This window comes from Calliopsis andreniformis, chromosome 5 (assembly GCF_051401765.1).
Source record: "Calliopsis andreniformis isolate RMS-2024a chromosome 5, iyCalAndr_principal, whole genome shotgun sequence".
Lineage (NCBI taxonomy): Eukaryota > Metazoa > Arthropoda > Insecta > Hymenoptera > Andrenidae > Calliopsis > Calliopsis andreniformis.
The window spans coordinates 2,659,026-2,677,546 of record NC_135066.1 but is presented as its reverse complement, the minus strand read 5'-3'; the positions used below and the strand labels follow the sequence as shown (position 1 = coordinate 2,677,546).

The following is an 18,521-nucleotide window of genomic DNA, read 5'->3' as shown; positions in this document are numbered from 1 at the left end:
ATCAGAAATGATATTTGTACGCGCCATAGAAAGGCGAATAATCTTGTTAGCGGCAGGTGATTTTAGGCGAAACTTTTCGACACGAACAAGTGCGTGGGTTAAGTTTCGCACGATGTTTACGAAATCGATACGTGTACTTAATTAACGAGTAGGGCTTTTTTCAGGGTAATTTCTATGCCTTTGACTGTTTCCAATTTGTTATGATACATAGTCGTAATCGTATCGAAGTGTCTCAGAGGCAAACGATCGGCTTCCCGCGGAAGCGATTCCGCTTGAAAGACGCGCGGAGGCTCGATCAGAAACGCTTAAAGCATTTTTTCACACATACACACGTACGTGCACGAACGGAGCGTATGAAACGATTCAAACTTTTTATTATCTATAACGTGATGTGTCGAGTGTGAATGTATGTGGTTGCTGGAGAAAAATTCTCACAACATTAACGATAATTCATGCTGTCTTGTTCTCCGGTGTTCTAATTCTATTGTGTATCGCTTTCTCGAGTGTTAGGTGCTTATACATGATTGATTAGGAGAAAAAAAATAATCCCGAGAAAGGGAGAGAAGGGGAAATACAAATATGGATCGCGAAGATTATAAACAGACTACCGTTGGATTTTTATCTATATTTTATCTACAGCACTCTCTCTTGATAAGTATTGAAAATGAAGTTTGAACGTCTACTGCACAAAGTAATTACCTTAATCAATGTTATTATAAATTAATGATAATTATTATTATATCTGTCGCGTTTTATAAAAAGTGTACTCTAATACAATTATGAACGAATAAACATAAATAGTTGTTATGGAACGCATGAGAGAAGAAGAAAATAAAACCTGTCAAAGTACATATTTCTCTAACAATTCTTGCTTTTTTCTTGCGAGCAACGCTTGCTGTATGTCTTGTTGCGAAGGTATCGATCTCTGCGCGGTTATCTCGACTTCCTCTTCGACTTCTGCTTCCTTCCTCTCGTTTTGCGCTAACCACTCTTCTATAGCTCTTTCCCTCGCCTCTTGTTCAGCTTTCTGTTCTAATGGTAATAGAATTCCATCGTCGTCGTCTCTATAACCATAATAATCTGCATCGATGTCTTTCATTAATTCTGCACGCGTTTTACGTGGAGGAGGAGGCGGTTCTTGTTCAAAAAGTTCTCTGACCCCAGGCAATTCTTTCGCTGCTCCAAAATACTTGTAGCCACGATTTCCAGGCACCTAAATAATTTATTATATTATCTTTCATTCTTTAATAAAGAATTAATGATAATTAAACACTCTACCTCGCGACCCTCGTGATCTAGCATCCGTGGTCCTACTCTGGAATAGTCAGGCCCACCAAGTTCTTTTATCTGAGCTTCCCAATGTCGTTTTTCCCTTAGTAGCTTATTTATTTCGTCATTTAAGTCTCGAATACGAAATTCCCCAAGACCAGCATTTTGTATTTGTGCTACTTTCTTAGCTATCTCCCTGATTATTTGCATCCTCCACTTTTCTGCTTTCCTTAAGTCCCTGCATTCGGAGGCTAGGTAAGGTCTTCTCTCTTGCTCTTTCCTGGCTCCTTCGTTATTTTGTGCAGCTCGCCATCGAGCAAGTGTGGTCCTGTTAAAAAATTATTATATAAATAAAGCTTTAAGAAGTTTAGAAAATATATTTATGAGATTAATAAGCTCCAAGGAACTTACATAGCCTTTTCTGCATTTCGAGCCTGAAATAATAGGTATCGATTAGATTAAATCAAGAAATATAAGTGTTTTAATATAGCAATACTATTTATTACACGTACCATTTTTTATATTCGTATCAAATTTCTATTCGTATAATTAATCAAATTCACAAAACAGTCCTTTTAAAAATAAATTATTCCAGTGTTCCTTGATCATATATTACAACACTGAACATCATAAGCGACATAAAATTAATTATTTACAGTGTTGTTTTTATGCAAAACTTGCATTATATAGGTTATGAACTATTGTTTTGTGAGGTTATGATGTCACAACACCACACACTGAAGGAATCACGTGTTTTGTAAACTGTTGCATGTACACTAATTTTTATATCATTAATATACCTATGGTGTTTTTTTACATATATATTCTGGAACAACATGTAGCAATACGTACTATAAACGTATTAACAGCTGTATAAACTTATTAAACTATGAGATTTTGTAAACGCTTACTTATCTCTTATGTTATTAAAAATATAAGGATATAGAAATAAGTCTGTATGTTATATTATGTAACAATGAGATACAATAAAATTGTCTATTTATTCCTTCTAAATTGTATAGATTTGTATTGAATATTGCTTTTTTTTTAAATGAGGTTATGCTTAATGCATATTCAAACTAGAGCGAGGGAGGTGTTTGATAGAAATTGTCACGACAAAGTTTCCGCTAGATGGTGTCACAGGCATTGTCTAATCGTTAGTTCCTATATATCGATACTAGACGGCGACATACTTTTATGCTAGTTAATTCGTAACTATTGTTACCAGATAGCGCCATATGTTCGGCCCATTACTTTCAAGTATCATTAATAGGTGGCGATAGAATCGATGTCAGGATTGTATTATCTGGGGCCAGTGCCCTTTAAAGTAAATTACTAAAATAATTCAGACGTCCCTGACATTTCCAAACTACTGCCATCTAGCGGTGACAGTTTTATGACACTTCTACCCGCACCCCCTCGCCTAAATTTCGACACAGCGATAGCCCATGGGCGTCATCGTTACAAATTTATGACTCCAATGGCGTCACCATCTGATAAATTTACAAAAACTCTTTTTTTACAGTAATTATGAACATACTTCCGTATAGAATTGTTATATTATAAATTGTTATGAATGAGTAAGTGCTCTATAGGCTGAGATTGTTAGTAAATTGATAAATAATCCAAATATATCGTTATTCCTTAAATACAAGTGTTCAAATGGATTATTAGTAATAAATAAAAAATTCTGGTGCTTAAAATGGTTGCATAATGAATGATAGGATCCATTTAATAACTCCGTCTCTCAAATTGCGTATAAACTAATAAATAAATCCTTTTTTTAAGTCCTGTATATTCGAAGTAGACGCGTGAAGTGGCTAGAGCGACACTATTTTTATAAAATAATTGGTATAATTGTCGTCAAATACAGTTATCATGATTTGTTTGAAATAGAATTTATTTTAATCAGGAAAAAAGTGGGATTCTAGCAAACACAACCACTTTTCAAAGTCCGAGTTCAAGAGAACGGATTTTCAAGGGCAGTTTTATCAAGTTTAGCCTTGGTATATAACGTAAAAATATAAAAAGACGGATTGTCATTACGTGAAAGTGTCACCGTGTCACCTTATGCCACGGCAAAGAATTCGACTGGAATAGTTGTAGAATTTTGACTATATGCAAGGACCTGAACGAGCGCGGGAGATAAAAGGATTTTATCAAGCGAAACTTATAACAGCGAATCTAAAATTGTACACGTAATTACCATGAGTTCTGTTCAGGTAATAAATTTCATTGATTTAATTTAATATTTTTTTATTGAAAAAGCTTCTCTTGTCAATGAATCATTTAATGTAGAAAGTAACATCAGTTTAATAAAAGCAATATGTTAACAGATTTGTAGCTTTTATGAACTTACTGTCTTATTATTATATTAATTTTTTGAGTGAAATATTAACCTTTGCTTGCCATTCATTACCAGGGAGATACAGAAGTTGAATTATTTAATTCAAATATATTGGAGCGTTTGTCTTTATCACAGATTGATGGTTTATTAATTAGACCTTTAAAGTCTGGTGATTATGATAGAGGTAAGATGATATAGGAAAGTAGTTATTGCCAGTTATAAATATTATTTATTAACTGGTTTATATATATTTAATAGGTTTTCTGCAGCTGTTAACTCAATTATCCGAAGTTGGAAATGTTAATAAAGAACAATTCCTGAGTAAGTTATTTGAAATTAAATTCTTTTCAAAGCAAGTCAGATAAAAATGTAAGAGTATTTGCCACTATTTTTGAATATATAGATTGTTTTCATATGATGAAGAGTACTGGTAGCTATTATCTCGTTGTGATAGAAGATGTGAGTACTGGGAAGACGATAGCAAGTGCAACATTAGTTTTAGAACAAAAATTTATTCATAACTGTGCCCTGGTATGTTATCCTTTTTCGTATAGCCTTCTATAGGATGCACTTTTCAAAGTAACTAAAATACAACACTTGTTACAGAGAGGACGTATAGAGGATGTGGTAGTAAGTAATAAATACCGTGGTAAGCATTTGGGAAAATTAATAGTTAAAATTCTATTGCAATTAGCCCGTTACTTGCGTTGTTATAAATTATCATTGGACTGCAAAGATCATCTTATACCATTTTATGAAAGTTTAGGTTTCAAATGTGAACCTAACAATGCTAATTCTCTGAATATAAGATTTCACAATGAAAATACTACTGAGCAATCTCATTTATGATAATAACAGAAATACCTTGAGGTTTTTATGAAAGAGATTTGTTATTTAAGTAACAGTCATGTACATTTACATATCTTAGTGTAAAAGAAAGAAATGATAATAAAAATCTTTTATCAGTTTTATAAATCCAGGAGATTGATATTCCATTTTGTTTCTGCTATTTATACATTGAATAAAATTTTATTGCAAGAATGTTTCCATTCTTCTTTACAAATATTTTAATTTTTTAATAACATACTCTGGTTTATAAGAGTTGCAAAAACAATAATATATGTATAATAATACAATAAACAATGTTCAAAAAACAATTCAAAATCAGTTCTGAACAATATCGGACCAATTAATAATAGAAAATATACTTGGTTTGCATTCATCATGTTTTAATCCTTCATTAAAATTTTTTTTAACACATAAATCCAGTTGCAGAATTATGGTATATAAATTAGATCTTTTTAGCAAGAGCACTGTTTTGTGATTTTAGTGCTCTTTTCACTTCCATTTGTCTTAATCTTTCTAATTTACTAATTCGTTCTTCTCGTTTCTTTCTAGCTTCTTCCCTTCTATTATTTCCGCTAGGCGCACTAACATTTTCGGTATTTCCTTATAACGATAAAGTAAATTTCAGATTGCGTTATTATATGATAAAAATTATATTTTGACAACATAATCATACCTGGTGGTTCCAATGGTTGGAAATCTTCTAGTGGTTGAAACTCAGAATCTTCCCAGCCCGTCTCGGAAGATTCATTTTTATTTCCAGTACTTTGCGCTGCTTCTTCCTCCTAAAAACAATGTTTCGATTTCGAGTTTAAAATATTATTTTAAGAATATTTAAAAAATGGTATTTTAATGATAGAAAAGTGAAAAAAAATACAAACTGGTTCTTCTTCGAGACTCGCCCACTGATTATTAGTCTTAGGAGAGTGTGAGGATGGCGAAACGTTGCTTGAAACGTGTGTCGAAGTACTTGAGGGTTGCTGTTCCATATCACCCCAATTATCAGCATCCCAACAATCCCAATCGCAATCTGAGTTTGTGTTTGTAGCGTTTGGTACGTCATGCTCGTGATCATGATCCAATGATGTCATGCTTGTAGCACTGCTTGTTGTAGCAGTGGTACTGGCGCTACTTTGTGAACTACTAGCCTGTTCTACAGTTTAATTATATTATTAAAGAAAAAGTTTTTTATACCGAAGAGTATTAAAAAGAAAAGTATAATTATACACACCCAAAGAGGCAGGTTTATTCAGTAAAATTCTGGAAGTATTGTGAGGATTTGATGACTTTGCTGTATCTGATTGGCTGCGATAGAACTTTGCAGTGACAGCAGTTACAGCCCACCCTGCCCATGTTGCTGCTGCATTACTAAGACTAGGTGTTGCTGTATTTACATCTGCCTCTGAAATCAAGTTATTCATTTTTCAAAGTAAGTTATAGTTCGATATTTTTAGAAATATTTGGGAATTACATGTACACACCCATAGATTCTCGTAAACCTGGATCTTCCGAGACTCTCTCAAGTTTTGACAGAAATCCACTAATTGTTCGAAATGCATTATCTCTTACTCCTTTATCTACATCTGTAGTGAGTGGACACAAAGCTGGTAAAATACGATTCGCAACTTCTTGTAGTAAAAAATATTGCTGCGTTGCAGCTAAGGCTAAGATACTCGCCGTTCTAGCTGGTGGAAACGGATCCCTTGTGCCTCGAATAAATGCACCAATTAATACCTGCAATTACAATATTATTTAGATTCCAATTGATTACACTGTATCACACAGACTTTATGTTCATTTTCAAAGTACTTTTTGTCTAATTTGAGGATGAAGATGTTGAGCAATTTTTCCTAAACAAACTGTTGTATTAGTACGTATGCCGCCGTGTTCATCTTTCGATTGAAGCTTAGCAAAGTACCTTAATGTTTCCACATTAAGATTATTATAATCTAACTTCGGTGCTAAATGTACAACAGATTTAATCGTTTGTTCCCTGATAGCAGGATTTGTGTCTAAGAAACCTCTGGCTACCTGTGACAAACAATATTAAAATATTTTACTTCTCTGTGTTTTTATATAATGCAAATAACTAAGGATTCCAATAACCTGTGGAAAAATAGCTTCATTGACCGTCGCTGGTTGTAAATGGTCTACAAATCGATCTAATTGTTGCAATAATCGTAACCTTGTTGCTCTGTCGTTCGATGCAAACAATTTCACTACACATGGTACAACTCTTTTCTGATATTCGGTATCAGGTATTTGGCACCCAAGCTGCAAGAGAGGAGGTAATACTGCACTTCCAGCATCACCGAATTCAAAAGCAGCCAATAACTGTGGCAAAATCTTATATCTCCCAACACCTTCTGGAAATGACTCTAACTGAGCAGCGAGTTGCGAGAAAAATCGACCCTTCTCTCCTCTTTCTTTCATTTGAATTTCTTCTAAGAACAGAAGTGCGTCGACGAGTTGATTTTTAAAAAATCCTCCATTACTACGGCAACGTGCTATCACATCGGCAGGATTTGGTCTTCCCTCAGGATTATTACTAGTTAATTCTCTGTACACCACTTGTAATTGCTTTGGGATCTAAAAAAAGCAGCTCGTATTATCATAAAATGCAAATATCAATTTTGGAAACAGTAAGAAACATACTTTGTCCATAAGTTTGAGTTGTGAACTTGAACTCAATGAACCATTATACGTTTCCCAGATCAGGCATCCGAGTCCCCACATGTCAATCGAGCTGTTTTTTATTTATTCATCAGTTTCATAGCGTTAACAATAAACCTAAATGTTTACATATAGAAAAAGCAGATATTGGACTGTAACTTTACAAATGAGTTTACTATCTTTTATGTTTTACCAAACAAAGGAGTACTTTTATAATATTTTATAAATTAAATAAGTTGCAGCTATGAAGCAAAAGGATTTAGTGGTTTTCTCATGTTCTTACTTTCTTATAAAAAATTTCTGTTACCATTTAGTGACTGGTTTTACATTTTCCTTGGCATCTGGAGGATAATACGCTTGGAATGTTGATGGCAATGTAGTGTAAACAATATCTACTGCAGTCATATATTCAACTCCGCCTAGTTTCCATTCTCCACTTTCTTCATTAACAAACACTGTCCATAAATTAACATTGTTGTGTCTTAGATTACCATCATTATTTAAGAAGTTCAATGCTCTCTGTTAAAATGCACAGATATAAGCCATAAAATAAAGTACTTTTTTATTTTTCCAATACATACTGTAATTTGAAATATTCCCCAAGAAAAATATAACTCTTTTTTGGATTCCTCCTTAGTTTCAAACTTTCTTGTTAGTCGATTATGTAGAGGCTCTACTCGTTCAGTTGCTAAATAAACCATTTTTTCAGTCTAAAATGATAAAACCGTTAAGAAGCTATTTAACAAAATTACTTCTGAGAACTATTACTAATGCAGTTCTTCATAATATGACTGTACCTCAAGGCTATCAAAGTATGCAAGTATACTTGGGTGCCTCAGTGTTTTCAATCGCTTCACTGCTGAACGAGCAACATCCAAGAGATATTCATTACCGGTTTTACACTCAAAAACAAACACTGAGACATCTTCACCTCCAGTAGAACCCTGTATAAAAACGTTTCAAATAAGAAAATGAAGATTCTTAAACAGCTACAAAAATTCATATGAACATGCAGAGTTAAATAATTTTGATATTTCACCGTGTCAGGTTATGATACCTTCTTTTTAGCCTTGTGCAACGTCCAGATACTTTTATCATCTAAACCAGAGACTGGTTCACCGATTTCATACGGGAAATCTTTGGTTGGGTCTCTCGAAAAGAAGGACCACATTTTTGTATCTCAACTACTTGTTACTAAGCGCATCAAATTTATTCTCTAATACTGTATCATGATGTCACTGACAGCTACGCATCAACCTATCTTCAACCGTGGTGCTTCTATTTTACAGTGATTACGTGCTTGCATTGGGTTTGTGTCGGCGGTGCTGATAAATCAGTGTGAAACTCAAACAAGTGTACCGATTGAATTTTTTCGTTTCTTAAACGTTGATTCTCGATCGAAGAATCGATGTTTGTCGATTCACTTAAAAGTCTTTTTTTGAGTGTCGAACAGTCGTCGTTGCATTAATGTTCGCTCCGAAGCATGAACGAAGTTGGTCCGTCTTTAGTGACAACTTATACTTTCAAAAGTGGCAAAGAGTACGTTGTAAAGATAAAAGTTACTGCTTTTAAAAGATGCCAGCGCAATTTGGAGCTTACTGTCACCGACAAGTACACAGGCGAAAATTGGCAATCGTCTTATGACGCCGCATGTTCGTTCCTAAATTTTCTTCCGTTATTGATATTTCAATTAAATCGTATTGAGGTTATGTTAAAAAGTTAAGAAACTTTTTAACTTTATATTTACTGCAATTTTTTAAAACTTTTATTTGATGTTGTTTACTTATATGCTTTATCTTTATTATACTACTACTTATATATTTTTATATTTCATGAACTTTTTAAGATATTGAAAATTTGACTCACAAAACCGGGAATTACAAACATTTCGATGTATTCGTGGCTATGTTGCAGTCTGGATTGTTGAAAGTAACATTTGTAATTAAATCTTTGAAATAAAGCAATGTAATTCAAAAAGAAATTAATTGCAGACAAGTGAGTCTATTACTTTGGACCTCCTCACGTTTGAAGATTTAGAGTTATTAAGGGCGCGTAAATTTGAACGTAACTCGGGTTCGAGTTTAAGTAATGCAACGAACAATCGTCGATACCTTATTCTAACATATACGGTAGAGTTTGATCGGTGAGTATAAAGTAACAGATTTTGTGAAACCTTTGCAGAGGAACTTTTTCTGTGAATAGAATCTTTTTTTCTCATTATTCACGATATATCCTTTTGATACACATGTATACTTCGAGCGTAAAACAATTCACAAAACCTGTGGATAGAATTTTCTTCAAAAAATCAAATATTTGTCAATATAACAACCTTCTTAAGAATCCATTATCCATTACCTCTGGAATATTGTGGCTTACCTGATCCAGTGATATTGCAAGCTACTATTAGGAGATTAAAAGCTGAAATTGAAAGACTACAATCTACAGGAATAAATAGAAGTTTACAAAAACGTATAGAGCAGCTTACTATTACAAATAAAAAACTTGTTCAAGAGAATCAGAGGCTTGCTAGTGGAGGTACAGAACAAGATTTCAATTTACTGTAGGAAATTTTATAAGTACCTTTGATATTTAGGAAAAGGCTTGAAACGTTTATTGGGATCAATTAAGACATTAGAAAACAATGTAGCTAAAGAGCGTGCATCTTTTCAAATACAAATTCAGAAACTTAAAGCTGAAAATTCAGCTTTATCATTGAAGGTTCAACAACTTACTCAATCTGCTAGCAGAAAGCCTGGAGATGGTAGTCCAGCGTTAAAACGTTACAACCGCACCTCATCTACACGAACAAGTTACTCAAATCGTAGACAAAGTAGAAGTCGGTCTTCGTCGATTTCTAGTCATGTCAAAACTTCTAGATCTAGTTTATCACCAGGTATTTCACTATCGCCGAAAGTTTTATGCAGTATTTTCTTAATACTTTCTTTTTCATTGTCATATAAATTACAGGCAGCTCATTGGAATCGATTAGAACTCGACAATCTCCTAGTCGAAATACGAAAACGTATAACAGAATTAAAAATTCAAGTTAGTTCAAAATATAGCATAAAATGTAGTATACCTATTAACGAAATTCCAAAATTTTTATTTCAGAACTCGAGTTCGATAATTTAGAGTCAAGAATTCATACGTTGCAAAAAATGTTAAAGGAAGGAATAAATTTGAATTAATTGAGTAAATGAATTAAAACTTTTTTACGAGCATACATATGCATTGATGGGTACTGAAATATATATTGTCTTCGTCATCATTATTATTATTGTATTTTTTATATGATACAATTTAAGAGAAGTGAAATAGTTCAGCAAGGTCATAAACAAAATAATCAAGTACTTAAAGTGCCATCCAAAATAATATAACTTGAAAACTTTTTATACATATAAAACAAGTTTTGTTAAAATTATGTATTTGTCTTTGAAAGTTACCAATGATAAAAAAAATATATATGTAAAGACATTAATAGAAAATTCTCAATATTTTCAATAATAGTACACGAAAACTGCTGCATGTAATTATACTTTTCATTATATACAAGGTTTTGCACTGTATGTATTATGAAAAATGTTTCTTATATACACTGCAGCACTATTAACATATTTGTTATCTGTTGTTTTTAATATTATTAAATATTATATCTATACTATCATATCCCTTAATAAAATTATAAAATTTCAGTTAACTGAGTCTATCTGATTTTACATTATTTTCATAATACACTATAGCTTTTTCAACCAATGATCTTTTTTCATTTTCTTTATTGAGTGTTTCTGTGTTTGTTTTTAAATTCGAATTTTTATCGAATTCTACGGATGTAGAAAGTTGCTCTTTTTGTTCACTTATTTTGGGCTCTAATGGTTTTGTAGGTAACTTATGTTTTGTATGTTTTGCTAATGTTTCAACAGCTTCTAGTAGATATTGAATATCAGCTGCTTGCTTAGATGTAACTTGATTTAAGTTTTCAATGTCATCTATAAATTGTTGTATCTGTTGACGGCGTGCTTCTTCTTTCTTCAATTCCTTTGACACTTGACGATTATATTCCAATATCAAGCAACCACCAGCAACAGTAAAAATGATAACCTCACCCATTAAATTTGCTCCCAGCTCTATAGCCATAGCTTCATTCAATTTGGCAACTTTTGTGGGTTTGCCAAGGTTCATTACATACATTTTAGTCTTCACTTCTGCCCAATGGTACACTGTAATCGGAGCATAATAAAATATAATACATTATCATAATTGTACATAAATATATTTTGAGATCTATTATTAACTATGACATTCTTAATTCATTACATAATAGCAAAATTAAAAAGAATATTAAAAATATTTGTATTTAAAAGATTTTATTTTACTTACATTGCGCGGGCGGTATAATAAAATAAGTTCTAAATACAGGATGATTTTTCGCTCGTTCAACGAGAAATTTTGCTAAAGGCTTACTAATTTGTTTAACAAACAAAGCTCCCAATTTGAGAGCCGGAAAAACACCTACTACCATTTTTTCTTCCTAATTCTCCCAACCACTTAAAAGACACACGTTATCTTTGGTTAAAACCTAAAAAACGATATGTATAAACAGACCATTGTAATGCATTTCAAATGAGCTACAAATTTACAAACGATTTTTCAGTATGTACATTAGGCGCTTTTCTGTTGCGTGTTCTATTCATACTAATTTGTAAAATGGTTAAAAAATAGAGTTAATACAACATGTTCTATTCGAACTGAATGTCATTGCAGAAAAACTGAATTTTCATGCTTTATTTGTAATCATTACCTCAGCTCTGAATTTACTTCAGAGTGTAGCAGACGGCCATAATGACACAAGATGACACTGGTGTGTGAAATATGTCATTGACATTGTTACAATTCTACTAATTTAAAGAGAATTGACAGATATTATGTATATTGTTACAAGTATTTTTATATTTTTAAATATTTGTCCCGATACTTAAGCTTACGCTCAAAAATTTTATAAAGCAACAATTGTATGAGCACGAGTTGTCGATAACCAACACCACGCGTGCCACCCAGTTTTACTACTGAGAGAACTTATGAAACTTAAATCTCGTGGATTTCATTACGATACGTTATTTAATTTTAAATTTAACACACTAAGGAAAAAAAGCAAAATAAATCAAGTAACTATTTAAATAGGTTATACTGCATTTAGTTTATTTTATAACAATGTATGATAAGAAGTTCAGTGTACTGAACAGTAGTTATAGATTTACAATATGGGGTCTCATGGTGCATTTAATATTGTTATGGGGAGTACTTGATATCAATTTCCATTCTCCTATTATACAAAACTTGCCAAATGTACCAGTATTAGAAGATGCACCAGCGAAAAGAGTTGTTTTATTTGTAGCTGATGGTTTGAGGTTCAGAACATTCAATGAAGCACCACCAAAGTTTCTTAGGTATGAAATTTGCTAAAATAATCTTTTGAAGTAATAGAAATTTAATGATTGATGTATACTACTTAATACAATATTTGTTGTAGACATGTAATGACAAATATAGGTTCTTGGGGGATATCTCACACAAGAATGCCTACAGAATCTAGACCAGGGATTGTTGCAATTTGTGCAGGATTATATGAGGATCCTAGTGCTATTTTTAAGGGATGGAAAGAATATCCTGTTGACTTTGACTCTATTTTTAATCAAAGCCATTTCACATGGGCTTGGGGCAGTCCTGATATTATTCCCATATTCACAAAAGGTATCACAAACTACAGTGAAGTATTTTAAAAATAATTTTAACAATGAGTTTCTATTTAATTAGGTGCAAGAGGAAATATACATGGAGAAAGTTATCCTCATGAATGGCAAAATTTTGATATAATGCAAGGCCAAATTTGGCGCTTAGATTCGTGGGTATTTGACAAGTACCTAAGTTGGCTTAGAGAAGAAGCTTATGAAGTAAAAAATACAGAACGTGTTATTTTCTTTCTCCACCTTTTAGGTTGTGATACTACTGGACATGCAGCAAAGCCTTATTCTAGGTACTTATAGATTAATTTACATTATTGATATAAGCACTAAATTATGTTTTTAATAAAATTGTGATATCATTAGTTTGAAATTGAATTTAAATGCAGAGAGTACACTGATAATATGAATTATGTTGATCGGAAAATAGAGGAAGTTGTACAAATGACAGAGAACTTTTTTGGAGATAATGCTACCGCATACATTTTCACAGCTGACCATGGAATGACTGATTGGGGATCACATGGAAGTGGTTCCACAGATGAAACAGAAACACCATTAATTGTTTGGGGTGCAGGAATTAATGCACTTGATTCCCGTCAAGATGTAGAACAAGTAGATATTACACCATTGATATCAACCTTAATTGGTGCTTCTGTTCCTATTAATAGTGAAGTATGTATAAAAATAATATTAGTACAATTATTTACAATATTTACTGATATATAATATTTGTAATGTATAATTTTATTAGGGCGTTTTACCATGGCAATATTTAAACAAGACTGATCTTAAATATATAAATTATGCATTATTAAATAATTTAAAACAGTTAATACATCAAGTGAAAGCAAATCGTGAAATGAATTGTGAAGATTTCATAGATTGGAGAGAAAGAGAATTAGATAATATAATTTCTGAATTGGATAAAGATATTGAAGTAAAAGATTTGCATGGCAGATTGGAAGAAACAGTCAATGCAATTCAATTAGCCAAAAAGTCTTTGTCGTATTTCCGACAATATCAGAGGTTACGATTTTTAACATATTTATCCATAATGTGGATAGGTTGGATAGTATTGCTATTTTTTAAAATAGCCGGAATCGAGCGACCTATTGTCAATCGCGTAATTTTATTGATAGCGGATATTTTATTCGTCTGTATCTTAATTACTATTTTTATTTCGCACAAAGGTATGATATTATATGTTCTTTATCTCTTCTGTTCTATTATTTTTAATCTTAATATAAATAGTTTCAGGGTGTAGCTATTGGAGATTGCCGTACTATACGTCACTGGCTGTAACTTCTTTGTGGCTAGCTGTTCGAAGTACAATTATATACTCAATAAAGTTAAAAATGCATAGTAACAAGTATTTTTGGATTGAAGTTGCAGGAACAACTTTCTTACTTCTAACAATGTTCCTGGGATTAATGTATAGATCGGTTCTCAGTATAGGAATGTTATGTACCGCTTTTATTCAAAAGCTGATGTTCAAAGAGAGTCGAAATTTTCTTTGGACGGCTTTATTTTTAGCTATTTTTCCATTATTACCTGTTGTTGAACCTTATCCTCGAGTGTACATCGTGTAAGTTTATATCATACTATTGCATATTTGAAAAAAATATTAATTTTGAATATTTTCAGATTATTTAGTATGTGCGTCGTGGGTATAATGATTACTTTGCAAATCGAAACAAAGTACAGAAAAGCAATGGAAATTTTCCGACTAGTAGTCACAGCATTTGTTTATTTAGAATTGATAGACGGTCGAAATTGGACATCATGGATGATTTTACTAACAACGCCATTATGTATTTGCACTTATTCCACACAGTTAAGAGAAAGGATGAAAGGAGTCCTATTCGGACTTTTCTGTCCATTCGCCCTATTATCATCGTCTTATGAACCTTTCTTTTTTATAATTCTCGCATTGCACTTGTCTTCATTGCCGCAATCTGACACATTTTCCATACAAAATAATAAAATGTATGCACATCATTTGACAATGAGAGAACTACTAGAAGCTGCGACTTTTGTATCCTTTTTTATACAGAATTGTATAATTATGCTAAAATTATTGAACACTTTTATATATCCTGAACAATTTATCATAGATGTTATATACATTGTTATCATTCTTCGGAACTGGCAATATGGCAAGTATCAGTTCGTTTGATCCTTCTTGGACACGTCATTTTGTGACAGTGTTTTCACCATTTACAATGTTCTTACTGATACTTCTGAAAATTAGCATACCTTTAATGCTAATTGGATGTGCTAGTCATTTTCTTAAGCCTCAAAGTATTTTTTTGTCGATACTTTTATTAGGAGACTGTCTGTCATTACCATTTATATATTATGTTGCTCCTGAAGGAAGTTGGTTGGATATTGGTAGTGCTATCAGTAGATTCACAATTGCAATATCTCTTCCATGTTTTTTATTGTTATTATATTACTTGTCATACCCTCTTATGACATTTATTCCAAAGAAATTGAAGCTTTATGTAGAGTTAGAAAAGAAACATGTTGTATAAAAAAATATGGAATATTTGTACGAAAATTAAATAATTTGTTATTCTCAATAAAATAAAGAAACATATTGTTTTTGTTTAATATCAATGTACACACCTGTAATATGTTTCCAGAATTTACGTATCTCTAATATGTCTTATTAGAGTTTAAAATAAAGTTTGAAAGATAGATCAGAAAATTTTACATATTTCACTGTCACATGATATACATAGTATTTTAATGATAATGATTCATAATATGCAATATTTACTTAATAATATAATTTTTGTTTTCTTTGAATAAGTGATTCTTACTTTTATGTTGCAATTAATTTAAAATTTGAATTCTTTATACTTCTTAGAAGCTTTTGAATCTTGACCTTGTTGACGTTTACGTTTACTCTGTAAAAATTAATTAATTAGTTTAATGTATTTCTAAATTAATACACAAAATATAAAAGATACTTACTTTTTGTCGTTGCACGTGATCCTGAAGCATGTCTGACAAATCTTCTCTTCTTAAATGAGCTTGCCGCGATCTCATAGTTTCTTCGTATCGCGAAGCCATAGCCTCAGAGTCTAAATCTAACTCACTTGGATCCAATGCTAACTCCACAGCTCCATCTTTTTCTGTTCTTCCATCAGACGTTGTTCCACTTACTCCACGACGCGCAGCAATCACAGATGGTGGTGCTTGACCTCCTGCTGCACCTGTCATGTCATATACATGTGTACTACCCATCATGCTTGCCCCAAGACCTTCTGTTCGCCTTTCTTGCAACACAGTGTATAATGCAGGTGTGTCTCCTCCTTCCATTTCACTTTCAATCTTCTTTTTCCTCAATTCTATCGTTTCTGGTGTCTCCAACCCTGCAGGAATGGATGTGATTCCACTTGGTGTTATTAAGCCTTCTGCACCAGGTGTAACCAAACCACTTGTATCTCCCTCTCCATCCTTTCCTTCTCCTTCACCCTCTCCACCTTCTTCTGCCTCCTCATCTTCATCTTCTTCTCCAGAAGACTCTGATTCAGGTTCACCCCACATACCTCTATCAATTTCCTCATCCAGGGCATCACCACCTGGGGTACGAGATATACCAAAGACATCTCCATACAAAGGTCTTCCTGTTTCGTCTACAGGAGGCTTTCCCCAACCACCAGCATGATAACCAAATGCACATCCTTCTGGAATTGGAGCATTTAAACCGGGTATCTTTAAATTAGGATAACTCGGTGGTGGCCCATAACGTTGCATAGCAATTAACCATGGTGGTGGTACTTTATGACAATTAGGACCCACCGGCATACCAAGTGCTGTGCGCAATTCATCAGATAATTCTCCAGGTTTCTTTTCCTTCAAGCGTGTCTCAAATTCTTTCCCTTCGTAATACAAATCTCCGTGAATTGTCATACGAGGTTTAGTCTGCCATTTGAAAAACGCATCATGAAGCTTTTGATAATCGATGTCTATTTTTCCAAGCTTGGGCCTCGCCCTTTCCCGCATTTTAGCTTTCAATGTGCGCGTGTCATCACGTTCCTGAAGACTTGCTCTCATTTCTGTGATACCTGTACGTTTTATAAAATCTGGTAGGTCAAAAGGAGGTTTCTCTATACCGCGTTTACCCTGTAGATATTTTCTTTTGAAGCACCAGTGCCTTGGCACAGGTACTGTATTGCGATGAGCTTTTAGTTGTACAAGAAGCTTTGGATCTCTAGCAGTAACATCGTGCATCTCTACAACATCAGGACGTCCTACAAGCTGTTTTAATTCTGCAACGCTCAGACGCGTTAGTCTTTTTAATTTTCTTTTTGAAAGACGCGGAGCACCGTTCTCTCCAGTTCCTTGTTGTTGCTGCTGTTGATTTGCATCATCATCAAAGTCATCTAATGGTGGCACTTTGCTAGGTACTGTTCCAGTTGTTTGTAAACTTGTTACTGGTGGATATTGTCCTATTGGCTCACCTTTGTCTGCTTCTGTGGGTTTAGGTTCTGGTTCAGTTAATTTAAATGCTTCAAAAATTCTAGCAAACTGACGATACATTGGTTCCAAATCATTAACACTTGGGATTTCTTGAATATACTCAATTTCTGGCAAATCTTCTTTTGGTTTTGCATTCTCCAGATTATCTTTTTTATTTTCTGACTCTTTTCCCACATTATTCTTCTTCCTCTTTTTCTTTTTCTTCTTTTTCAGTTTATTTGTTTTCAAATCTGACTTTTCTGTAGATGTTGTTTCAGGTTCAAGTATCACATCATCTAATTGGGCTACATCTTCTCCTATAGTTTCATGATTTGGTGACTTTCCTAAAGAAACTATATCATTAGGATCAGCTCCTACTTCCTTAGCTCTTTCTGTTTTAAAGGCTAAAGCTTGTTCTAAAGCTGCTGGTAACTTTACTGAATCACCGTCTGAGTCTCGTACTCCCTCATCTGATGAATTTTGATTTTGTAGTTCGGTTGGTGGACTTACTTTTAGGCTTAGTAAACTGGGTAATGTCTTAGGTGGATCTATTCCTGGAATCCCATGATTACTGTTTGGGGGCATGTTCATCATTGGTGGCAACTGATGTGGCATTTGTGGATTCTGTGTTAAAGATTAATAAATTAGTGTTTAAAATTTATCTAAAAAAAGAAAAATTAATCTAAAAGTGATTGAATCCATTAACAATTTATAACTTTAAATACATATTCAATGTTGCAGACTCCTGTAACATATCTCGGCATATACAGATCTAAATATGCATAAGTAAATGAAAACAGATCTAACCTCACTTCCAGGTATATTCTCCATTTTACTGTTTCTTCTTATTTATACACTAAAACGTATAAGACATTAAATTCTTAAACCTTCCACAGTTTAGAGTGAGTCATTTATCAGAAGAAAGCCTATCCACGTCAATTTGCATACGTTAAAACAACACACTAGATATTACATATAAAACACTACTGTGCCATGAGCATCGAAGTAAACATAGATAACGTATTGTGTATAAGCTTAAGGCCCAAAGCAGACGACCGCTATAGGACCGCAACGACAAAAGTCGTTCATTTGCATTGGACCTAAAACTTTTAGACCATTACTAAGCAAATTATAGAATTTACATTTATGCAACTGAAAAGAATAGTAATTTTCAA

The 18,521-nt window shown here is 33.1% G+C and overlaps 7 protein-coding genes across 10 annotated transcripts; 3 read left to right on the top strand and 4 right to left on the bottom strand.

Moving 5' to 3' along the window:
- Nucleotides 1–605: 605 nt before the first annotated feature.
- LOC143179035 (pre-mRNA-splicing factor ISY1 homolog) lies at nucleotides 606–2,286 on the bottom strand. The gene is made up of 5 exons (XM_076378020.1): nucleotides 2,181–2,286; nucleotides 1,782–2,095; nucleotides 1,681–1,703; nucleotides 1,279–1,597; nucleotides 606–1,213 (listed from the first exon to the last, which is right to left on the bottom strand). Exons 2-5 carry the CDS (start codon nucleotides 1,782–1,784, stop codon nucleotides 842–844), a joined length of 717 nt encoding a protein of 238 aa, XP_076234135.1. The 5' UTR covers nucleotides 1,785–2,095; nucleotides 2,181–2,286; the 3' UTR covers nucleotides 606–841.
- A 428-nt stretch (nucleotides 2,287–2,714) lies between these two features.
- On the top strand, nucleotides 2,715–4,491 carry Gnpnat (glucosamine 6-phosphate N-acetyltransferase). 2 transcript variants are annotated; one of them, XM_076378024.1, is made up of 6 exons: nucleotides 2,715–2,849; nucleotides 3,182–3,491; nucleotides 3,692–3,800; nucleotides 3,875–3,937; nucleotides 4,020–4,147; nucleotides 4,223–4,491. In XM_076378024.1, the coding sequence occupies exons 2-6, from the start codon at nucleotides 3,477–3,479 to the stop codon at nucleotides 4,463–4,465; spliced, it is 558 nt and encodes a 185-aa protein (XP_076234139.1). In that variant the 5' UTR covers nucleotides 2,715–2,849; nucleotides 3,182–3,476; the 3' UTR covers nucleotides 4,466–4,491. The 2 variants fall into 2 exon arrangements, with proteins under 2 accessions (XP_076234139.1, XP_076234140.1); XM_076378025.1 differs by having other exon boundaries at nucleotides 2,753–2,849; nucleotides 3,166–3,491.
- Yata (N-terminal kinase-like protein yata) lies at nucleotides 4,109–8,609 on the bottom strand. Its single transcript, XM_076378007.1, has 12 exons — nucleotides 8,193–8,609; nucleotides 7,933–8,079; nucleotides 7,717–7,845; nucleotides 7,443–7,654; nucleotides 7,118–7,208; nucleotides 6,569–7,051; nucleotides 6,272–6,493; nucleotides 5,944–6,196; nucleotides 5,694–5,864; nucleotides 5,344–5,615; nucleotides 5,139–5,247; nucleotides 4,109–5,065 (listed from the first exon to the last, which is right to left on the bottom strand). The coding sequence occupies exons 1-12, from the start codon at nucleotides 8,304–8,306 to the stop codon at nucleotides 4,908–4,910; spliced, it is 2,361 nt and encodes a 786-aa protein (XP_076234122.1). The 5' UTR covers nucleotides 8,307–8,609; the 3' UTR covers nucleotides 4,109–4,907.
- Nucleotides 8,610–8,618: 9 nt separating this feature from the next.
- LOC143179032 (centrosomal protein CCDC61) lies at nucleotides 8,619–10,491 on the top strand. Its single transcript, XM_076378012.1, has 7 exons — nucleotides 8,619–8,787; nucleotides 8,982–9,064; nucleotides 9,127–9,278; nucleotides 9,474–9,670; nucleotides 9,729–10,028; nucleotides 10,103–10,180; nucleotides 10,247–10,491. The coding sequence occupies exons 1-7, from the start codon at nucleotides 8,619–8,621 to the stop codon at nucleotides 10,321–10,323; spliced, it is 1,056 nt and encodes a 351-aa protein (XP_076234127.1). The 3' UTR covers nucleotides 10,324–10,491.
- A 52-nt stretch (nucleotides 10,492–10,543) lies between these two features.
- LOC143179036 (optic atrophy 3 protein homolog) lies at nucleotides 10,544–12,134 on the bottom strand. Of its 3 annotated transcripts, none has more exons than XM_076378021.1 (3): nucleotides 11,934–12,134; nucleotides 11,513–11,711; nucleotides 10,544–11,352 (listed from the first exon to the last, which is right to left on the bottom strand). In XM_076378021.1, exons 2-3 carry the CDS (start codon nucleotides 11,652–11,654, stop codon nucleotides 10,829–10,831), a joined length of 666 nt encoding a protein of 221 aa, XP_076234136.1. In that variant the 5' UTR covers nucleotides 11,655–11,711; nucleotides 11,934–12,134; the 3' UTR covers nucleotides 10,544–10,828. The 3 variants fall into 3 exon arrangements, with proteins under 3 accessions (XP_076234136.1, XP_076234137.1, XP_076234138.1); XM_076378022.1 differs by lacking the exon at nucleotides 11,934–12,134 and adding an exon at nucleotides 11,794–11,926; XM_076378023.1 differs by lacking the exon at nucleotides 11,934–12,134 and adding an exon at nucleotides 11,777–11,873.
- Nucleotides 12,135–12,164: 30 nt separating this feature from the next.
- LOC143179027 (GPI ethanolamine phosphate transferase 1) lies at nucleotides 12,165–15,451 on the top strand. Its single transcript, XM_076378006.1, has 8 exons — nucleotides 12,165–12,579; nucleotides 12,663–12,883; nucleotides 12,947–13,166; nucleotides 13,263–13,548; nucleotides 13,628–14,066; nucleotides 14,128–14,461; nucleotides 14,521–14,911; nucleotides 14,991–15,451. Exons 1-8 carry the CDS (start codon nucleotides 12,344–12,346, stop codon nucleotides 15,408–15,410), a joined length of 2,547 nt encoding a protein of 848 aa, XP_076234121.1. The 5' UTR covers nucleotides 12,165–12,343; the 3' UTR covers nucleotides 15,411–15,451.
- Sf3b2 (splicing factor 3B subunit 2) lies at nucleotides 15,407–18,335 on the bottom strand. The gene is made up of 3 exons (XM_076378010.1): nucleotides 18,154–18,335; nucleotides 15,856–17,970; nucleotides 15,407–15,788 (listed from the first exon to the last, which is right to left on the bottom strand). The coding sequence occupies exons 1-3, from the start codon at nucleotides 18,175–18,177 to the stop codon at nucleotides 15,720–15,722; spliced, it is 2,208 nt and encodes a 735-aa protein (XP_076234125.1). The 5' UTR covers nucleotides 18,178–18,335; the 3' UTR covers nucleotides 15,407–15,719.
- Between the last annotated feature and the right edge of the window lie 186 nt (nucleotides 18,336–18,521).

Excerpts from the sequence above, each read along its gene's own strand:
- Sf3b2 (XM_076378010.1), bottom strand. The coding sequence starts at position 18,177 with ATGGAGAATATACCTGGAAGTGAG. Across the intron at positions 17,971-18,153 it reads AGAATATACCTGGAAGTGAG|AATCCACAAATGCCACATCA; the intron begins GTTAGATCTGTT and ends TCTTTAACACAG. Across the intron at positions 15,789-15,855 it reads ATCACGTGCAACGACAAAAA|AGTAAACGTAAACGTCAACA; the intron begins GTAAGTATCTTT and ends TAATTTTTACAG.
- Gnpnat (XM_076378024.1), top strand. Across the intron at positions 3,801-3,874 it reads GTCTGGTGATTATGATAGAG|GTTTTCTGCAGCTGTTAACT; the intron begins GTAAGATGATAT and ends TATATTTAATAG. Across the intron at positions 4,148-4,222 it reads TTATTCATAACTGTGCCCTG|AGAGGACGTATAGAGGATGT; the intron begins GTATGTTATCCT and ends CACTTGTTACAG.
- LOC143179036 (XM_076378021.1), bottom strand. The coding sequence starts at position 11,654 with ATGGTAGTAGGTGTTTTTCCGGCTCTCAAATTGGGAGCTTTGTTTGTT. Across the intron at positions 11,353-11,512 it reads TATTATACCGCCCGCGCAAT|TGTACCATTGGGCAGAAGTG; the intron begins GTAAGTAAAATA and ends CTCCGATTACAG.
- LOC143179032 (XM_076378012.1), top strand. The coding sequence starts at position 8,619 with ATGAACGAAGTTGGTCCGTCTTTAGTGACAACTTATACTTTCAAAAGT. Across the intron at positions 8,788-8,981 it reads ATCGTCTTATGACGCCGCAT|ATATTGAAAATTTGACTCAC; the intron begins GTTCGTTCCTAA and ends GAACTTTTTAAG. Across the intron at positions 9,671-9,728 it reads TCAGAGGCTTGCTAGTGGAG|GAAAAGGCTTGAAACGTTTA; the intron begins GTACAGAACAAG and ends TTTGATATTTAG.
- LOC143179027 (XM_076378006.1), top strand. The coding sequence starts at position 12,344 with ATGTATGATAAGAAGTTCAGTGTACTGAACAGTAGTTATAGATTTACA. Across the intron at positions 12,580-12,662 it reads GCACCACCAAAGTTTCTTAG|ACATGTAATGACAAATATAG; the intron begins GTATGAAATTTG and ends TATTTGTTGTAG. Across the intron at positions 13,549-13,627 it reads CTGTTCCTATTAATAGTGAA|GGCGTTTTACCATGGCAATA; the intron begins GTATGTATAAAA and ends TAATTTTATTAG.
- LOC143179035 (XM_076378020.1), bottom strand. Across the intron at positions 1,598-1,680 it reads CGAAATGCAGAAAAGGCTAT|GACCACACTTGCTCGATGGC; the intron begins GTAAGTTCCTTG and ends ATTTTTTAACAG. Across the intron at positions 1,214-1,278 it reads TAGATCACGAGGGTCGCGAG|GTGCCTGGAAATCGTGGCTA; the intron begins GTAGAGTGTTTA and ends TAAATTATTTAG.
- Yata (XM_076378007.1), bottom strand. The coding sequence starts at position 8,306 with ATGTGGTCCTTCTTTTCGAGAGACCCAACCAAAGATTTCCCGTATGAA. Across the intron at positions 8,080-8,192 it reads TGCACAAGGCTAAAAAGAAG|GGTTCTACTGGAGGTGAAGA; the intron begins GTATCATAACCT and ends GTTTTTATACAG. Across the intron at positions 7,209-7,442 it reads GTAAAACCAGTCACTAAATG|CTCGATTGACATGTGGGGAC; the intron begins GTAACAGAAATT and ends AATAAAAAACAG.